Source organism: Megascapheus bottae, chromosome 17 (assembly GCF_031878675.1).
Source record: "Megascapheus bottae isolate mThoBot1 chromosome 17, mThoBot2.hap1, whole genome shotgun sequence".
NCBI lineage: Eukaryota > Metazoa > Chordata > Mammalia > Rodentia > Geomyidae > Megascapheus > Megascapheus bottae.
The window spans coordinates 3,142,081-3,160,610 of NC_143525.1; the positions used below are offsets into that span (position 1 = coordinate 3,142,081).

The 18,530-nt window shown below is 47.4% G+C and overlaps 1 protein-coding gene across 3 annotated transcripts in view; it reads right to left on the reverse strand.

The window, feature by feature from the left end:
• Nucleotides 1-227: 227 nt before the first annotated feature.
• Dhrs7b (dehydrogenase/reductase 7B) overlaps nt 228-18,530 on the reverse strand; it is a 34,488-nt gene continuing 16,185 nt past the window's right edge. For 2 of the 3 annotated variants that reach the window (XM_090349382.1, XM_090349384.1), the window contains exons 2-7: nt 12,054-12,232; nt 7,841-7,947; nt 5,148-5,364; nt 4,762-4,854; nt 1,120-1,272; nt 228-709 (exon numbers count right to left, since the gene is read on the reverse strand). In XM_090349382.1, coding sequence (XP_090205508.1) covers nt 504-709; nt 1,120-1,272; nt 4,762-4,854; nt 5,148-5,364; nt 7,841-7,947; nt 12,054-12,232 — 955 coding nt within the window. In that variant the 3' untranslated portion in view covers nt 228-503. Of the gene's footprint in view, nt 710-1,119; nt 1,273-4,761; nt 4,855-5,147; nt 5,365-7,840; nt 7,948-12,053; nt 12,233-17,189; nt 17,536-18,530 lie in introns of those variants that run through there. The other variant, XM_090349383.1, reaches the window with a different exon arrangement.

Below are 18,530 nucleotides of genomic sequence, written 5' to 3' on the forward strand. Positions count from 1 at the left end.
CCGTTATGCGTTTACCAGTTTTGTGCAGTGACTGGGCAATCACAGAACCTGGAAACATGACCAATGATTTCCTAAGCCTATGCCTCCTCTGAGCAGAAAAGGTGGTTTGGGGTAAGTCCGATATGAGAATGGGGTCAGTTGCTAGCACATCTGATGCCAAGACTGAAACCCCATTTCTAGGAGTTGGTGGGAGAGGAATAGAAAGGACAGTCCTTGAAGACTGACTCTTACATTGTAGTCATTTATTTCATATTTTAGTGTTAAAGCACAGCTCCATGTTTATTCTTTGTTCACCACTCACCCCTGGGAAGAAGCTTGCTGGTTCTTGCTTCTAGTTTTCTGCAGCAGGGCTGAGTAAGCACCTGCAAATGTCTCTTCCCACCTGGGAGACAGACCTCCACTAAGGTGTCAACAAATATGCTGTTCCCGTGGAGCAAGCACACCCATAGAGGTGTGCTGCTTGGCCTGGCCAGGCTGGCTGGAGCTGTTGGCTCCGACCAGCATCAGGAGGTCTTCGATTTCTGCTCTTTTTTGGCTCTGGAGGCCATGATTCTGAAAAAGAGCCCAGGAGCCAGAGTTCGAAGATAAATGGCCCAGGATGGCACTAAGTCAGCCATGATCACTTCTTTCTCCTTCTTCCCAACAGCAATAAGGACGTTCCGGGCCACCACTGCAGGGCACTGGCCCTGGCTTGTGGTTTTGTCCGTAACTATAGTAAACAAAAGAAAAAGGACATGTGACTTGGAGGCAAAGATCCGTCTTTAGAACCTGAGCTGACATGACCCCTAGGCCAGCTTGCAGTCCCACCAGGAGCTCTTCCAGAGTGGGCATTGACAAGGCAGCATGCCCCATCCCAAATGCTTCCTATGCTTTGAGGAAATGTAGACCCATTTTGCCATTCTGAGTGAAGATGTGGACAGGATGTGAAGACAGGACAGAGTAGGGACCCAAATGGTGCTTGGTGGTCTGTGAAAAAAGCAGAAGGCTAACAGAGGTGAGCCTCAAAGAGTGAGCAGTCTTGAGCAGAAGAGCTTAGGGACGGCAGCCAGGCTCAGAGTTCAAGTCCCACAACTGAACAAAAAAAAAAAAGAAGAGAAGAAACTGGAAACTGGGCCTCACCTCCGTATTTGGAGCCATCCGCAGTGATAGCATTTAAGGAGAGGTTGGTGTGGATGTAGCCAGGGCTGATGACAGTCACCTCGATCTTGTCATGCTCTGTCTCTGCACGCAGACAATCAAAGAATGCCTGGGTGGCATGCTTGGAGGCCGAATCTGCAGGTGTGGACAGAAGCAGTGAGAGCTCTAGCATGATAAGGCCCACAGCCTGGGCTTGGCATCATGGTAGTGTTCACGTGTTCTGACTGACAGCTTTCCTGTGTACTTGTTCTTAGGAAACACTCAGGTAATCAGGAGATAAATAGCATCACACCTATAGCTTCCTCTCAAATGGCTCAGAAAAAAAAGAAAAAAGCTATATATAGAAGCATGCAGACAAACTGAATGTGTTACTGAGGAATGTGCACGAAGGGTACACAGGAATTGTTTTCTCTATTACAACTTTTAATTGTTCCAAGAGGGAAAAAAAGATCTGAGGATTGCAGTTCAAAGTTAGCCTGAGCAGGAATGTCCATAAGACTCTTCAAGTAATGACCAAAAAGTCTGAAGTCAGCCAGGCACTGTGGCTCACATCTGTAATCCTAGCTACTCAGGAGGCTGAGATCAGAGGATTGCAATTCAAAGCCCCCCTGGGCATTAAAGCCCATGAGACTCTTATTTCCAATTAACCACTAGAAAATCAGAAGTGGTGCTATGGCTCTAGGGGTAGGGCAGTAGCCTTGAGCTGAAGAGCTTGGGGATAAAATCCAGGCCCAGAGGTAGGGCAGTAGCCTTAAGCTGAAGAACTCAGGGACAGTGCCCAAGCCCAGAGTTCAAGTCCCACAACCTAAAAAAAAAAGTCTGAAGTGGCTCAAAGTGGTAGAACACTAGCCTTGAGCACAAAAGCTCAGGGACAGTGCCCAGGTTCTGAATTCAAAGACCTAGGATCAGCATAGTAAGAGGCTGGTAGAATAGCTCAAGTGGTAGAAAACCCGATTAACAAATGCAAAGCCCTTAAACCTCTAGAAAAACCAAAAGAAAAAAAGAATTACAAAAGCAACAATGTATAGTGAGTCAACAGTCAATTACAGAAGGCTATAGAGTACAAGTGCAGAGGTACCTCTGCCTCAGCAACAGTTCCCCAAGCTGGTACAAGGAGACTGGCGCAGTGATGTCCTTGGGAGACAAGTCAGCCATTGTACAAAAGTTTGCACAAGACAAGTTTTCAAGAGTCCTAAAGGCTTCATCAGCCAAGACAACATGGAAGGAAAAAGCAAAGAAGTGTTGTCTTCGGTCAGGGAGGCAGCAGGAGCATCTAGAAGCCCTGGGCTGAGTGAGCAGATAGTGGTAGGTGGATGAAGACCTCCTATCTGCCATGATTCTGGGGGCACAGCCCCTCCCTAGGACTGGACAGAAGGCCTAGGGAAGCAGCAGCAGAGGAAGATAAGGCTGTTCCCTAGAGTTAATGGGTGAGAAGCCTGCCATCCACTTGGTGAGACTCAGGCAAATTCAATCTGGTCACCACACAATACCTGGACCATCTACATTTGTCTAATGCAATCAGCAATTAGGAGAATTAAAAAAAAAAAAAAAAAAAAAAAAAAAACAGTGGAGGATTGGGACAGGGGAAAAACAAGCAAGACCAGTGGGATTAAGTCAGGGTAATGTCGAAATAGCACAAAGAACTCTGTACATCCTTTACTCTGACTTCCCATTCATAACAGTTAACCTCAGTTGATTTATCTTTTGTGATTACACAGTACTATTTTTCCCTGAGCCATTTGAGCAGCCTTCAATGGCATCCTATGCTGTCTGAGTTGAAAACAGAAACAACTGACAAACAGAAATAACTGGATGAGCAACCATGCATGCAGTTCTTTGTGATAACAAAGGCATCGAGTCATCTGCTTTTGTCTTAAAACCAGCCCTAGGAAGCATGGATGATCACCCGAAACATCAGGTCCAAGGACAGTCTAGGATACAACCAAAACCAACTGGGAAAGCTGGGGTCAGACCCGGGAGCAAGAGCAAACTTTTTTTCAATGGCTGACTACACCAATAATATGGAATTGTCTGCTAATGTTCTTCCAAAGCGGTTTTCAGTTCCTCTTTACTGACAAGGCTATAGTTGCCCAGTCTGTCAGGCCTTGGAGGTAGTGGCAGCAAATACAACTGTCCCATGTTAGTGCTGCCTTTCAGAAGGTAAAATAAAGATAAAATTTACTACAGGAGTTCATGAAATTACATTTTTTTGTATGTGATTTTTTTGCTGTTTTTTGGGGGGTCAATTATGAGGGCTTGAACTTAGGGCCTGAACACTGTCACTGAGCTACTGCCCTACCCTGGGCCTGGGTGTTGTCCCTGAGCTCTTCAGCCCAAGGCTACCATCCTACCCTGGAGCCAAGCCCCACTTCCCGTTTTCTAGAAGTTAACTGGAGATAAGAGTCTCAGGTCCTTTTCTTCCCAGGCTGGCTTTGAACCTTGATCCTCAGAGCTCAGCCTCCTGAGTAGCTAGGATTACAGGCCAGCGCCACTGTGCCCCCAGCCAAAATTACTTTTTAAATCTTAAACAAAACAAAATAAGAGGCTGTAAATGTGGCTTACTGGTAGAGTGCCTGCCTAGCATACATGGAGCCCTGGGTTTGACTGCCCCCATACCTCATAAACAGAAAAAGTCAGAAGTGGTGCAGCACTAGCCTCCAGTGTCATAGAAAATGGCCAAATCCATGATGTCACATCATTATTGATGGGTTACTACATCCAAAACGGAGAATGAAAAGCCCTTGTCAGGTAGAACAAGCGAGTCATAAAACCATATATGTATACCAAAGGGTCCTTTTGATACATGTGTTTATGTGTAGAAAAGAATGGGAAGCATGCTGGATGCCAGTAGGATCATATAATCCCAGCTACTCAGGAAGCTAAGATCTGAGTTAGCTCAGATAGCAAAGTCTCTGTGACTCTTACTTATTTCTAATAAACTACCAAAAAAGCCAGAAGTAGAGCCATGTTTCAAGTGGTAGAGTGTTAGCCTTGAACAAAAGCAGCTAAGTTCAAGTCCTAGGACCAGCAAAAAAAGAAAATAAATAGGCATATGCCCAAAACATGGAATAATTTTGTCTGGGATGCTTTGGTTCATTAGCAACAGTGAAAAAGGCCATGCGAGCACACCCAGTGCCTAGCTTCCCTCAGAGCAGCCTTCCAGGCTGGGCTGTCTCCATCTGCAAACAAGGTACACATGGAGGGCTGGGAACACCTGCCCAAGGTCACCTTGGGATAAGGAATGGAACTGGGATTTGTACCCAAGGCCAATGGGTTCCAGGAACACATAGAGATGAGCTTCTTTTGCATTCTCTATACGGTATTTCTACATCATGTGAATCTGACATTGTTTTTTGGTTTTTGTTTGTTTTTGCCAGTCCTGGGGTTTGAACTCAGGGTCTGGACACTGTCCTTGGGCTTTCTCAAAGCTAGTGTTCTACCACTTGAGCCACAGCACCACTTTTGACTTTTTCTATGTATGTGGTACCAGGGAATCGAACCTGGTCTGAACTAGGGCTTCCTGTATGCTACGCAAGCACCCTACTAGGGCATGTTCCCAGCCCAACACATCATGTTTATAATCAGGAAAATATAATCTTAAGGGAGAAAGGAGGAGGTACTCACATGCTGATCGGAAAGGAATGCTGTATTTGCCCTGGATGCTGCTGATGACAACAATGTGGCCTTTCCGTCTCTTGATCATGGAGGGCAGGAGTGCTGAGGAGAGAGGGCAGGGACTTAGGGAACATAACACTGCTGGTTATGGCCCTCAAATGGAGAGCCATGCAAGGGGAGAAGGCAGGAGGGAGCCAAAAGATGCGGGTTTTTTCCTCCCCTGCCAGTCGTGAGGCTTGAACTCAAGGCCTGGACACTGGTCCTGAGCCTCTCTGTGCTCAAGGCTGGCACTCTAAACTTCAGCCACACCACCACTTCTATTTATGTGGTGCTGAGGAAATGAACCTAGGGCTTCATGCATGCTAGGCAAGCAGTCTACCAGCCCCACCAGTTACCTTTTGTTAGAGCAACAGGGCCAAAATAGTTGGTCTCCATGACCTTCCTGTCCACGTCCACTTTGGTGTCGACGATGGTGCCACGGTAGCTGATCCCAGCGTTGTTGATAAGGATGTCCACATAGCCAAAGCTCTGCAGGATCTTAGACGCAGCAGCCGCGATAGATGGAGGGTCTGTGAGGTCGAAGGCCACCGTGGTAGGCTTGTATGTCTGCCCCTGGTCAAATACAAGGCACCAAATAACCTGAGTGACAGCTAGGTGAGCACTGTGTCCCTGCCTTTCAGAGGCCTAGGGTTGGCCCACTGGGCACAAAACGACACCAGCCTCTTCCAGGGATAGAGCCGTGGGTTTTCCTGTCTCTAGTTCTCACAGCTGGCCTGGGCAACTCTACTCCTGAAATGAAGGTAACTACACCCCGGATCACACGTCCCTCTTTCCTTCATCATCACACAGGCTATGCCATACACAATAGAGAGCTTTTAACCAGAGCCATCCCTCTGCCCCATGGTACAGTCAACAGTGACTCGAGAACATCTGTCATCTTTCCCAGGTTAAATCATCTCTCCTCATTTGCTCAAGAGACATCATTCTATATCCCCTGTGTGCCAGGCACTAGAATAAGGCAAAAAGCAGGCTAGCAGGGGAAGACAGAGAAATTCTGTGTCTGTCAAGGCTGGTGAGACACAGCATGAGGTGGAGAGAAATGAAGCTGAGACTTGACAAGAATGCTTGGTTAATTTCAGCCATTAGGTTAGTGGTGACTATCCACTGGCCCCAGTCCAGCAGGCAGCTGTGGGAAAGGCAGTTTCTATTGTTGCTCCTATTTCTGATTATACACCAAAAAGCTAGAAGGTGAGCTGTGACTCAAATGGTAGAATGCTACCTTCTGATCAAAAAGCTCAGAGACAGTGCCCAGACACTGAGTTCAAGAGGATGGGAGGGAGGGAAGAGATAAGGAGGGAAAAGGAGAGAAAAGGAAGGAAGGAAGGAAGGAAGGAAGGAAGGAAGGAAGGAAGGAAGGAAGGAAGGAAGGAAGGAGCATACATATATAAGAGGTTCAACATCAGGCAAGATAACCTCCTCCCCCCGCCCCCCCCCGCCCCTGCACAGGGACCTACACATTGAGATAAATTATAATCAAACTATAAAATCAAAGAATCTTGAAAACAGCAACCATAAGAGATCCTTAATAAAATTACAGCTGATTCATCATCAGAAACTTTGAAGGCCAAAGGCAGTGGGATAATATGTTTAAAATGATAAAAACTAAGCTGAGCACATCTGTAATCCTAGCTACTCAGGAGGCACTAAAAAAAAACATGAGACTCTTATCTCCAATTAAACTCTAGAAAAGGGAAAGTGGGGATGTGGCTCAAGGGGTAGGGCTAGCCTTGAGCTGAAGGGCTCAGGGACAAAGCCCAGGCCCAGAGTTCAGGCCCTATGACCCACCAGGAAAAAAAAAAAAAAGATAAAACTAAAAAATTAGGGCCTGGAGTTTGGCCTAGTGGTTAAAGTGCTTGCCTAGCATGCATGAAGACCCAGGTTCGATTCCTTGGGACCACATATAGAAAAAAGCCGGAAGTGGTGCTGAGGCTCAAGTGGTAGAGCTCTAGCCTTGAGAAAGTCCAAGGACAGTGCTCAGGCCCTGAGCTCAAGCCCAGGACTGGCAAAAAAAAAAAAAAAAAAAAAACTAAAAAATTATACCTGGCACATCTGTCCTTCTAGAGGGTGGAGAAATTAGGACAATCTCAGATAAAAGCTGACAGAACTCATTACCATTAGACCTTTCCCTGCAAGATATATTTAAGGGAACCTTCAGGTTTGCAGTGAAAATAAATTAGGCACCAATGCAAAGCCACAGAAGATATGAAGATTTCTAGTAAAGAAATACATAGGCAAGGCCGGGAGTTTGGCCTAGTGGTAAAAAAAAGAAAAGAAAAGAAAAGAAAGAAAAACCAGCAGCAGACCACACACTCTTCTTCAGTACACAAGATTTTCTCAAAGCCAGCAAAGGAAGGAAGGAAAGGGAAATCATCAAGACTAGGACAGAGAAACAAAACAGTCAATACAGAAAAGTCAATGAAACCAAGCAGGTGGTACTTTGAAAAAAATTGACAAAATTGAGAAACCATGAGCTAGCCTGATCAAAAAAGAGAGGAGGCCAGGGGCTGGTGGCTCATACCTGTCATCCTAGCTCCTGAGGAGGTTGAGATCTGAGGGCCGTGGTTCAAAGCCAGCCTGGGCAGGAAAGTCAGTGAATCTCTTCAGTTAAATCACAGAAAACTGGAAGTGACACTGTAACTTGGAGTGCTAGCCTTGAGCTCAGGGACAGCGTTCCAGGTCCCAAGTTCAAGCCTCAGGACAAGCAAAACAAAAACGAAAACCCACTGCCCCCTCCTGGTCAACCAGGTGAGTAGAGATAAGCAGGAAGGGGAGCGTATTCCCTGATCAGACTTCAACTACAGCCCAGATGCTAGTGGCAGCCTGGGGATGGCGGAGACGCAGAGTGATTCTTCCTTCTCCTTGGCTGTGGCTTGCTTTGCCTGGAGCCTTACATCCTTTGCTGGCATGGTGTAACCATATAGAAATCCTGCTCAGCAGCCCAGGAGAGGGCAGTCGTGTTTTCAGGTGCCCACCGCTGACAGGCAGCAACAACCCTTCCTTTCCCACAGAAAACTTGTCATGGGCTCACCTGGGTGGCAGTAGAAGCAAGCTCTCTGGTAAGGTCATCCAGGGCCCTCATATTCCGGCCACAGAGCACCAGCTTTGCCCCTGCAGCGTAGAAGACTTTGGCACATTCTAAGGGAAGAGAAAAGAACCTTGACATAGGGGACATCAGTACCATACTCCCTCAGGCAGTTCAGCTCCAGTTCACCCAGTATTGTGTTAATGGATCTATCTTGTCACATATCAACAGAAATGTGCTGGCCAGGGCTGGATCTGAGAATCAAGGGCCACTGTAGAGAGTTCCTGTCCAGATGTGGGATACACATCTGCCCAGCAAAGAGGAAGGCAACAGAGGTGGACAGATTTGTGAAGTGCTACTCTCACAACTTCTTATGCTTCAGCATCACCCCACATTCATGGATAGGAGGTCTAAGCAAGGCTGAGCAAGGTTCCTGAGGCTCAGCCATCCCAATGGGGAGGGTCCGGTGGAGCCAAGTGTGGCAATACTGTGTGGCCCTAGAGGCTGTGTCCCACACTACTTAACCTGTTCCTCAGGCTGCACAAGTACAATCAGCATAGATCTACAGGAGACTGGTGTGGTCCTGCAGAAAATCAGGACAGAGGGACAGTGCCCTGATGTTGGGAGCCAGAATGGAATCAAACTGTACCTTGATTTGCATCAGACAATGGCTTTATTGTCTTAGTGTTTTCTGGCCTTATTCTGTTTAAATGACCTGAGATTTACCATATGAATGTAGCACCTGGAGGTTCCCTGGTTTCAAGAAGGGATATAAGCCTGGAGTTGAGAATAAATGGGGCTGCAGTCTTTGCCTGGGCTGCAGACCTCCTGGGCCCCATGTGTTTGTCTCTCTTCTATTTTTTCCAGTCCCTGCCCCCTATTTCAGGAACCCCAATTTGCTGCCGGTAGGCCCTGGCACCCTGAGTTCAAGCCCCAGGAATGGCAGAAAAGAAAAAAAAGGGGGGGGGGCAGGAGTTTGGCCTAGTGGTAGAGTGCTTGCCTAACATTCATGAAGACCTAGGTTTGAGTCCTTGGTACCACATACATAGAAAAAGCCAGAAACGGTGCTGTAGCTCAAGTGGTAGAGCTACAGAGCTACAGAAAACCCAAGGACAGCACTCAGGCCCCAAGTCCAAGCCCCAGGACTGGCGAAAGAAGGAAATAAGAAAAGGAAGGAAGAAAAAGGACTGTGTGAAAGGGTGTCAGGGTTCTCCTATGAATTCTGGGGCTCTTGGGGCTGGCTTTCACAAAGTGCTAGGGAGCCTTGTACAAAGTTCTTCAGAGCTAAAGCAGGTGAAGCTCAGACAGAAGGGAGGGTTAAAGGCTTTGCCAGGATGGAGGTAAGATTCAGGTAGCAAAGTGGAGGAGAAGATAGAGGCGGGTGGGCGATGGAGGCATCCCACGTCTACTTCCTTCTCAGCCTCCCAAGAAGCTAGGATTTTAGCCACCATTGCCTGAAAATACCCAGTACCTTTGAAGGAAGTTTGGTTGGCTCATTCTGATGAAGGGCAGACACACTGAGAAAGCTGCAGCTACTGTTTCTGCCTGGCCCTGGGTAGCAGAGTGGCAAAGGTCACCAGCGTTTAGATAGGACAGATGGGAAGGCCTCCCTCTGCACACCAAGCCAGCCGCCAGCATTCCTGCTGCTAGATCTGCTCCTCTGCTTTACTGAATCCTTCCCAAAGATCAAGACCTTGGGCCTTCTCGGCTTCTTCATCCCGTTCTGCCCTGTCCTACCCTGGCTGACACACAGGAAATTTTGTGATGAATGTGATAAAGACTTGGGATCAAAGGTGGTAGGGGCATACTGGTATATAAACAGCTGCTGTACAAAAAGCTTAAGCTCTGCTTCTTAGCAAAGCCAAAAGGGAGGAAATTAAAGTTTGTGTAAGGGAGTGACAAAACTGAAAACCACTTCCAAAGCATTCTGCATTCACTTCTCAGGAAAGCTGAGACAGGAAGGTCAAAGTGAAAAGGTGGTATCAGAGCTGCAGACAGGGACCCAGCACTGCCCTAGCACTGCTGGCAAGCCTGAGCTGTCAATCGAAACAGCTGTGAGCAGCCTTGCTTCAGGCTGGCTGAAGTAGGCATCCAGAACATTCTGTTTAGTTAATGAAGCTACTGTTCTTCAAGGTCAAAGTAGGACAAGAGAATACAAAAAGCTGTTTGAAGACTCTCATATAACCTCTGAGCAGGGCAGCTGGCATGGCAAGCCTCTAAGGACAATGTGGCTCTTCTTCTTCAGAAAACTAGGAACAACAGCATATCCTTGGCAGTTTCCACCGTGGATATTGCACGTTACAACTGTTCCTGCTTTATCTGGAAGGAGAGACTCCTGTCCATAGGTAGGAAAATGGGGCAGTATACAAGCAGGGTGATTGCAGATGGTCTGCCATCACATAGTACACACACAGGCAGGGCTCCCTTGATGATTCCTACTGCCTCAGTCTTGGTGTCAGGAGAGAGAGATGCAGAAGGACAGTGTCCTTCTGAGACATCCATATACCCTACCCACATTGACAGTGCACCTGCCACCCCACCCAGCCAGCTCCCAAATGCTCTTCAAGGACTTTGCAAAACTGCCTCTCTCTGAGATTAAGAGAAGCAGCTGCTGACCACTCTATTTATAGCAGCTGGGTAAGGTCAGAGAACTGAGCAATGGCCAAAGACCTGGCAGCTGTCCTTGCAAGGATCTAGATCTCCAATGGCAGACACAAAGTTCACCATCAGAGAGATCTCAAGCAACAACCAGGTCATTAACTGTACAAATGACCCTCCATTCTTAGCCAGGGACGGTGGCTCACTCCTGCAATCCTAGCTACTCAGGAGGCTTGAACTGAGGATAACAGTTCAAGCCAGCCCAGGCACTAAAGTCCGTGAGATTCTTACCTCCAAATAATCACCAGAAAACCGGAAGTGGCACTGTGGCTCAAGGGATAGGATGGTAGCCTTGAGCTGAAGAGGTCAGGGGCAGCGCCTAGGCCCAGAGTTCAAGCCCCACAACCCACCAAAAAGAAAAGCCTTCCTTGGCTCTTACCCTAGAGCCAAGGCCCTATCTGCTCCTTTGTATTCCAAAATATCCATATGTGCACCCATCTAGAAGACTGTCCTTACATTCCACACCATTACAGAACAATTTCCGCCCCCCTCAACATTCCAGACACAAAAAAAGATCAAGTTCTGGGGTCCAAGAACACAGGTTTGACATAAGCTTTGTGCTTTCTGCTGAAGTCCTAGGCAATTTGTGCCTAGGCTTCACAGCTGTGAGGTACAGTGAGCTCACAAACCAGAAATGCTCAGCACTAGATGCATGTATAATACAGATGCAAAGACATATATGCATAAATATAACATGGGAGAAATGTCTCTCCCATCTGGCCTGGTTAAGAACATCCACAGCTGAAGTGGCCCTCTAGAGAGAGAGGCCTGGCCTTTTGCCAGGAGACTAAAACCTCATCAAGGAAAGGGACCTGTTGAAAAGTCATCTATGGGTTCAGCACTTAGCCCAGAGCCTCACACTGAGCACTGTGGGCCCCTGCCAGGCTTCCACCAACCAATACGCAGTGGCAAGAATGTTCAGTTCTGGGAGCTTCTCTTCTTCCTGGAGGTGCGCCACAGCGTGGTGGGTACTGGTATGGCCTGGTGAACAGGGTAGGGGGCTCCACACCATGTGCCTGCATTGACCCTGCCACTGCCAGCCAACTCATTTGTGTGGCTTCTAGAAAACAAATGGGGCTGGAACTTGATGGATGCCACTGTATCCCTGTACATCGTCCGGGGCCTCAAAGCTCAAGGTGTCACTGGGGGGGAGTAGAATTAGAGACTGATTAAGGAACAGTTAAGACCTCAGTAGTCCTGTCACTTGTCAAGCCCCAGGAGGGGGAAGGCATGGGGACAGCAAGCACCAAGGCCCCAGGAAGGGGCAGGGGTGCTGCCTAATCTAGAGAAAGGCATGTCTCATTTGGTCCTCATAGGGGTAAAAAAAACAGGTTAAGTTCACTGTCCATATTTGAAAACCAAGAGCTTTCACATCTCATTCTTCTTTCAACAGCAACTAATATCGAGGACTCCATCCTATACAGGCTTTTCCAACTGGACCAAGAATAGAAGCCTCTCTTCTTTGCATGTTCTATGGTCCCTGTACCACCAGCATCTCCTCCTCCTCATACCTGACTATCTCTCTACCCACCCCCCAGGCAGGGCATCCCCTACAACCCACCTCTCCCCAGCCCGGAGGTGGCGCCTGTAATCACCACCACGGAGTTCCGCACGTAGGCCTTCATGCGAATCCACTGCAGCAGCTTGAAGAGGCCGAAGATGCCCATGCAGCTAAACATCACGGGCAGCATGAACGGACAGGTGACCCAGTCCATGACCCGCCCCCTCATCAGACTCCTCCTGGAAGAACAAAACCAAATCAGCTAGTGACTACGGGGAGAACTCAGAGACCTGCCCTGACAGTTGCATGCCAACCCCATCTCTCCCTCTGAGCCCAGTCCCAGCACCTGTCTGTATAGGGCCAGCATGCCACCCTGTTCAGCAGGCTAGTACTTGTTTTTTGCTCATTCTGCACTGACATGGCTGATGGCAAGCCACAATGTCCCTGAGAACAAGCAGATAGCAGATAGTATCAGTCAGCTTAGGACACAATGACCTGGCCAGTGGCACAAGCAGTAGAATTTGCCAGCACTTACCTGATTCTTCTTGGGAAACTTTTGGGGAGCTTAATACAGTGCCCTTTATTATTTTCCAGCCTTGAGTATTTGCGAAACAACTAATTTTTGTTTTGTTTTTAAACAGGAAAAAGGAAATGACACAAATGCTTATAGTCTTTCAAGTGGACACTGGAGATGGATGTTTCTGGGTGGGACAGTCCCTAGAGAGCATCCAGAATGGCCACAAATATATGACCACAGGCCTCACAAACATCTTATGGGAATCCAGTAGAGAACTATCCTGGACAAGAAGTTGGTAAGTATGCTAACCTACCATTTATAATGACATTTTCTAAATCAGCATTCTCTAGTGAGCCACAGCTGGCCACATGAAATGAGAAGGCCCCCATTTGTGTGTGTTAAACCACAGGAAACTCCTCCTTGTTGTCCACAACTGCTTTTTTTTTTTGCCAGTCCTGGAGCTTGAACTCAGGCCAGTGCTCTACCACTTGAACTCACACCACTTCTGGCTTTTTTCATTGTATATGATACCGAGGAATTGAATCCAGAGCGTCCTGCATGCTAGACAAGCACTCTAGGCCAAACTCCTGGTCCCCACAACTGCTCTTAATCCTTTACTTTCCCAGCCTCCTCTGCTCTTTGTCACTTACACAGGTATCTATGCTCCAGGCATCAGCTAAGAGAAACATGGAGGTAAAGAAGATTGATGGTGGAGTAGTATTCTCTCATTGGGAAAGAAATAGAAATGTCTGAGGCAACTTAAAAAGACAGAGCCTGGCCGGTACAGTGGCTCATGCCTATAATCCTAACTACTCAGGAAAGCTGAGATCTGAGGTTCAAGGTTCAAAGCCAACCCAGACACAAAAGGATCTGAAACTCTTATCTCGAATTAACCTCTAGAAAATGAGAACTGGGGTTTGGCTCAAAAGTAGGGCGGTAGCCTTGAGCTGAAGAGCTCAGGGACAGCACCCAGGCCCAGCGGTAGGGTGGTAGCCTTGAGCTGAAGAGCTCAGGAACAGAGCCCAGGCTGAGTTCAAGCCCCATCACACACACACACACACACACACACACACACACACACACACACACACACACACACACACACACACACACACACACACACACACACACACACACACACACACACACACACACACACACACACACACACACACACACACACACACACACACACACACACAGAGCCTGTCAAGGGTCCACTCAGCCTACCTCTAAGACTGTGATGCTGTGTGGGCAGAAGACACTGGAAATGAAACAGTCACTGTGCAAAGCCTTCACCCAGCCCCTCACACTCATGTCCCCCATCTCCACAACACACATATTAATAAGACATTGGGGACCAGGAGCGTAGCCTAGTGTTAGGAGTGCTCGCCTAGCCCTGGGGTCAATTCCTTGGTACTATATACACAGAAAAAGCTGGAAGTGGTGCTGTGGCTCAACTGGCAGACTGTTAACGTTAAGAAAGCTCAAGGACAGTGCTCAGGTCCTGAGTTCAAGCACGAGGACTGGCAAAAAAAAAAAAAAGACATTGGGACTGGGACTGTGGCTTAGTGGTAGAATGCTTGCCTAGCATGTATGAACGCCTGGGTTCAATTCCTCAGTACCACATACACAGAAAAGGCTGGAAGTGGTACTGTGATTCAAGTGGTAAAAGCCCAGTCCTGAGTTCAAGCCTCAGGACTGGCAAGAAACAAACAACAACAACAACAACAAAAACCCGCTGATAAGTGGCGCTGTGGCTCAAGGGGTAGAGAGGGAGCCTTGAGCTGAAGAGCTCAGTGAGCTGCCCAGGCCCCGAGTACAAACCCCACAACTGACAAAAACAAACACCCACTGATAAGTAATTATGCCTCCCATTTCCCCACACTGTTCCAGGTCTATGCTGGATGAACTAGGATTAGAGACACATGAAGCCCCGTGCTCTTTAGGTCTTGCTGGCACCATCCCTGCTCTCAACAAGTTCCATCCTACAGGCCAGGATGAATACTCAACAGATGCTAGGACTTGGGAAGTGTCCAGATCCAAACCTCAGTAAGGCTCAGGGCAGGCCTTGGTGCCTGCCCTGGGGTTCTGCAGATTCCAACTGGAATCCTTCACAGGCCCAGTGCCAAGAGTAAGATTGCTTCATTAGATGATTACAGCAAATGACAGCTTGTGGAACACCCCCTCTCCCCAGATAAGCCCTGCTCAGAATGTTCCCATAATGGGATGTCAATCCATCCATGTGGCTATTTGAGAAAAGGTTTTCTCTCATCACAATCCTAAATTCTTATACCAGGCATTCAGACTGGGCCCACCCTGCTTTACCCAAAGGGTCTGGGATCCAGCCAACTCCCAGGAAGAGGAAGAAGACAAGAGGAAGGGCACGACAGCAGGGCTCAGCCTCTGGGCCAGGACCAGAGATGCACTGGGCCCATCAGGGCCTCCTACGGGCCCCAGCAGTTGGCCCTGTTTCAAATCTACAACCTGGAGCTGAGCCACAGCTCCATCAAATGGAGTCGAGGGTCAAGTACTACATACCAGCCTGTCAATTCTCAATTTAATCCGTGTGCACAGATTAAATCACTGGAAATGTGACAATGGAAGTACTGTAATAGTAGGGCAGGAGCCTAACCCATACAAGTGGCATTACGGCAATTTCCGATTTCTTTCCTCTTCCTCTTCCTCCTCCTTCTTCTTCTTCTTTTTTTTTTTTTTTTTTTGCCAGTCCTGTGGCTTGAACTCAGGGCCTGGGCACTGTCCTTGAGCTTTTTCAAGGCTAGTGCTCTGATCTATCACTTGAGCTACAGCACCATTTCAGGCTTTTTCTGTGTATGTATGTGGTACTGAGGAATCAAACCCAGGGCTTCATGCATGACAGGCAAGCATTCCACCACTAGGCTACACTCCCAGCCCCATATTTCCAAAGTTTTGGAAGGAGTCCCTGGTTTATCAACACTGGTTATCATTAAAAATATGGCCTTGTTATAAAAATCAAACAGAAACTGTTCAGTTTAATTAAATTAACAGGAAAATACAAAGTTAGAAGTCAATGTTATCCCAAGTCACAATTTTTTGTCAGAACATGTCACCAAGGCCAGCATAACCGAGAGAATACAGGTATTTAACTGTCTCCAACTGTTCCACACCGAGGACAAGCAAGATAAAAGCCAACAGGTTCAGCAAGACTGCAGTGGAAGATACCATTAAATTCTTAGTAAATTTCATTTTTCATGCAACTTAAATCATGCTAGCACATGAAGCCAAGCTACACATCTTGTAGTTTCCTGGGATTCCTTGAGCCACTCACCCAACACTACAGGCCATTCCTGGCCTTGGAGACCATGCTACCGGAGCAGACACGGGACAGGGTTAATGGAATGCATGCTCAGCCTGCAGCCCCTATCTGTGGGGAGAGTGCACAGCGGCGTTCCGTCTGATAAGTGGCAAGAGAACCAGATGCACAGCACAGGAAACAGCAGTGTTGATCCTTCCAGCCAACTCACCATCACCCACAGCCATCCATTTACTTGAGAACTAGGTGCCTATTTTCCTAGGTGGCAATTACATTGCCAACTAGGTGAACACATGGGGCTGAAAAGTTGTTCAAATTCTTGAAGACTTCTTAACTTTTCCCCTCAGCAGTGCATGTGGCCAAAATTATGGGGCTGCCTCCAGCTCTCAGAAACAGATGCACCATGATGGCCAAAGAGTCAGATGGGGACAGCTCCACAGCTGCACTGTGGCATATAGGACCTCTTCCAGGAAGGGAGACTGCGGTAAAGTGAAATAAAGATGCCCTGGTGTCTGGGACCGGGAGTGTGGCCTAATGATAGAGTGCTTGTCTAGCATGCACAGAGCAGCCTGGGTTCGATCCTTTGGTACCGCATACAGAAAAAGCCTGAAGTGGTGCTGTAGCTCAAGTGGTAGAGCTCTGGCCTTGAGAAAGCTCAAGGACATTGCCCAGGCCCTGAGTTCAAGCCCCAGGACTGGCAAAAAAAGAAAAAGAAAAAAAGAAATTGTCCTGGTGGCCACATTTTCAGGTCCGGCATTTTCTATATAAAGCAAAATCTAAGAGAAGCCTATTTTCTTTGGCAATGGCTTGTATGAAAAACCAATATATATATGAATTATGCATTTTATACCAAAATACTTAATTACTGGTTTCCGTATATGACCAGACCATAGACCTGGGAGGTAAGAGTGATGGCATAAAAAGGAGTGGGAAGAAAGTATCTTGTGCATGATTTCTAGCATTTGGAGATAACTGGATGAAGAAGGGCCAGTCTACTTGGCACTTTTTTTTGCCAGTCCTGGGTTTGAGCTCAGGGCCTGAGCACTGTCCTTGGACTTTCTCAAGGCTAGAGCTCTACCACTTGAGCCTCAGCACCACTTCCGGCTTTTTTCTATGTATGTGGTACTGAGGAATCGAACCTGGGTCTTCATGCATGCTAGGCAAGCACTCCACCACTAGGCTAAACTCCTGGCCCTATTTGGCACTTTTTGCACCATAACAGGCAGTAGGACAGAGAAAAGGAGAGCACTAGCCTTGAAGAAGCTTAGGGACAGAGTCTAGGCCCTGAGTTCAAACCCCAAGATCTGCACACAGAAAAACAGGAAGACAGAGACTTCCTTACTAGAAACCACAGATTATACATCATCCAGAAGTAAGAACATACCGCTTGCACATGAGATTCATGTTCTTCACTGCGGGGGAGGGCCTAGAGACGTGGAGCTGTGCTAGTGAACCACATAAATTGGCACTAAGAAGCGAGAGAGCTCACAGGTCACACACTACAGCTCTCTGCTTGTATCTCATACATTAGTGAGGTTGAGATATACATTACGAGAGTATATAGGGAGCAAAGTCCCTTCAAAGGTAGTTCAAGGCCCCGTCAGCCAGATTCACAGGTCCTCAGACTCAGCTGCTTCCGTATTTTCCATCAAGACTTTCTTTTTAAGACCTTCCAGAATCTCAGCTTAGAAATGAAATTATCATCCCCAAGTGAACTCTGAAGAGAAATGTCACCCTTTATGACATCTACTCCATTACTCATACTTCAGTCAAAATTCTCCTTTGTGATGCATAGATACAATCTGTTCCTAAGACTACTGCCTTCTTTCAAGCAATGAAAAACAACAAATCAGCCAGGCACCGGTGGTTCACACATGTAACCCCAGCTATTAAAGAAGCTGAGATCTAAGGATCAAGGTTCAACGCCAACCCACGTAGGTAAGTAAGTCTGTGATATTATCTCCAAGTAAACATCAAAAAGCCAAGAGAAAATCAGAAGTGGTGCTGTGCCTCAAGGGGTAGGGTGCTTACCTGGAGCAAAAGAAGACTCAGGGACAATGCCCAGGCCTAGAGTTCAAGCCCTAGGACCAGCAAAAGCAAAAGCAAAAACAACCACAACAATAACCACAACCCTGAAGGAAAGCTAGAGATAACTTCCACATTGAGGCAAGCTCTACTCTGCAATAAAACACCAAGCCTATGCTTTCCACAAACTTCTGCCAAAGAGGAGGGAGAGGGGACTTAGTGCCAGTCCTGCTGAAGGGCCTCCACGAGGAGGTAGAACACTTCATGTTTCAGTCCAAAGTGACAGCTGTCAGAACTGACTCAAACTGCCTACACTATCATACAAACACAGGCTTCAAATGTGCTTTTTAGAATGAACTTAGAGCCAGACACCAGTAGTTTACATCTGTAATCCCAGCTACTTAGGAGGCTGAAATCTGAGGATCACAGTTCAAAGCCAGGCTGGGCAGAAAAATTTGTAAGACTCTTGTTTTCAATAAACTACTCAAAAAATCTGGAAGTGGGGCTAGGAGTTTGGCCTAGTGGTAGAGTGCTTGTCTAGCATGTACAAAGACCCAGGTTCGATTCCTCGGTACCATGTACGTAGGGGAAAAAAAAGCCAGAAATGGTGCTGTGGCTCAAGGGGTAGAGCTCGAGCCTTGAGAAAGCCCAAGGACAGTGCCCAGGACCTGAGTTCAAGGCCCAAGACTGGCCAAAAAAA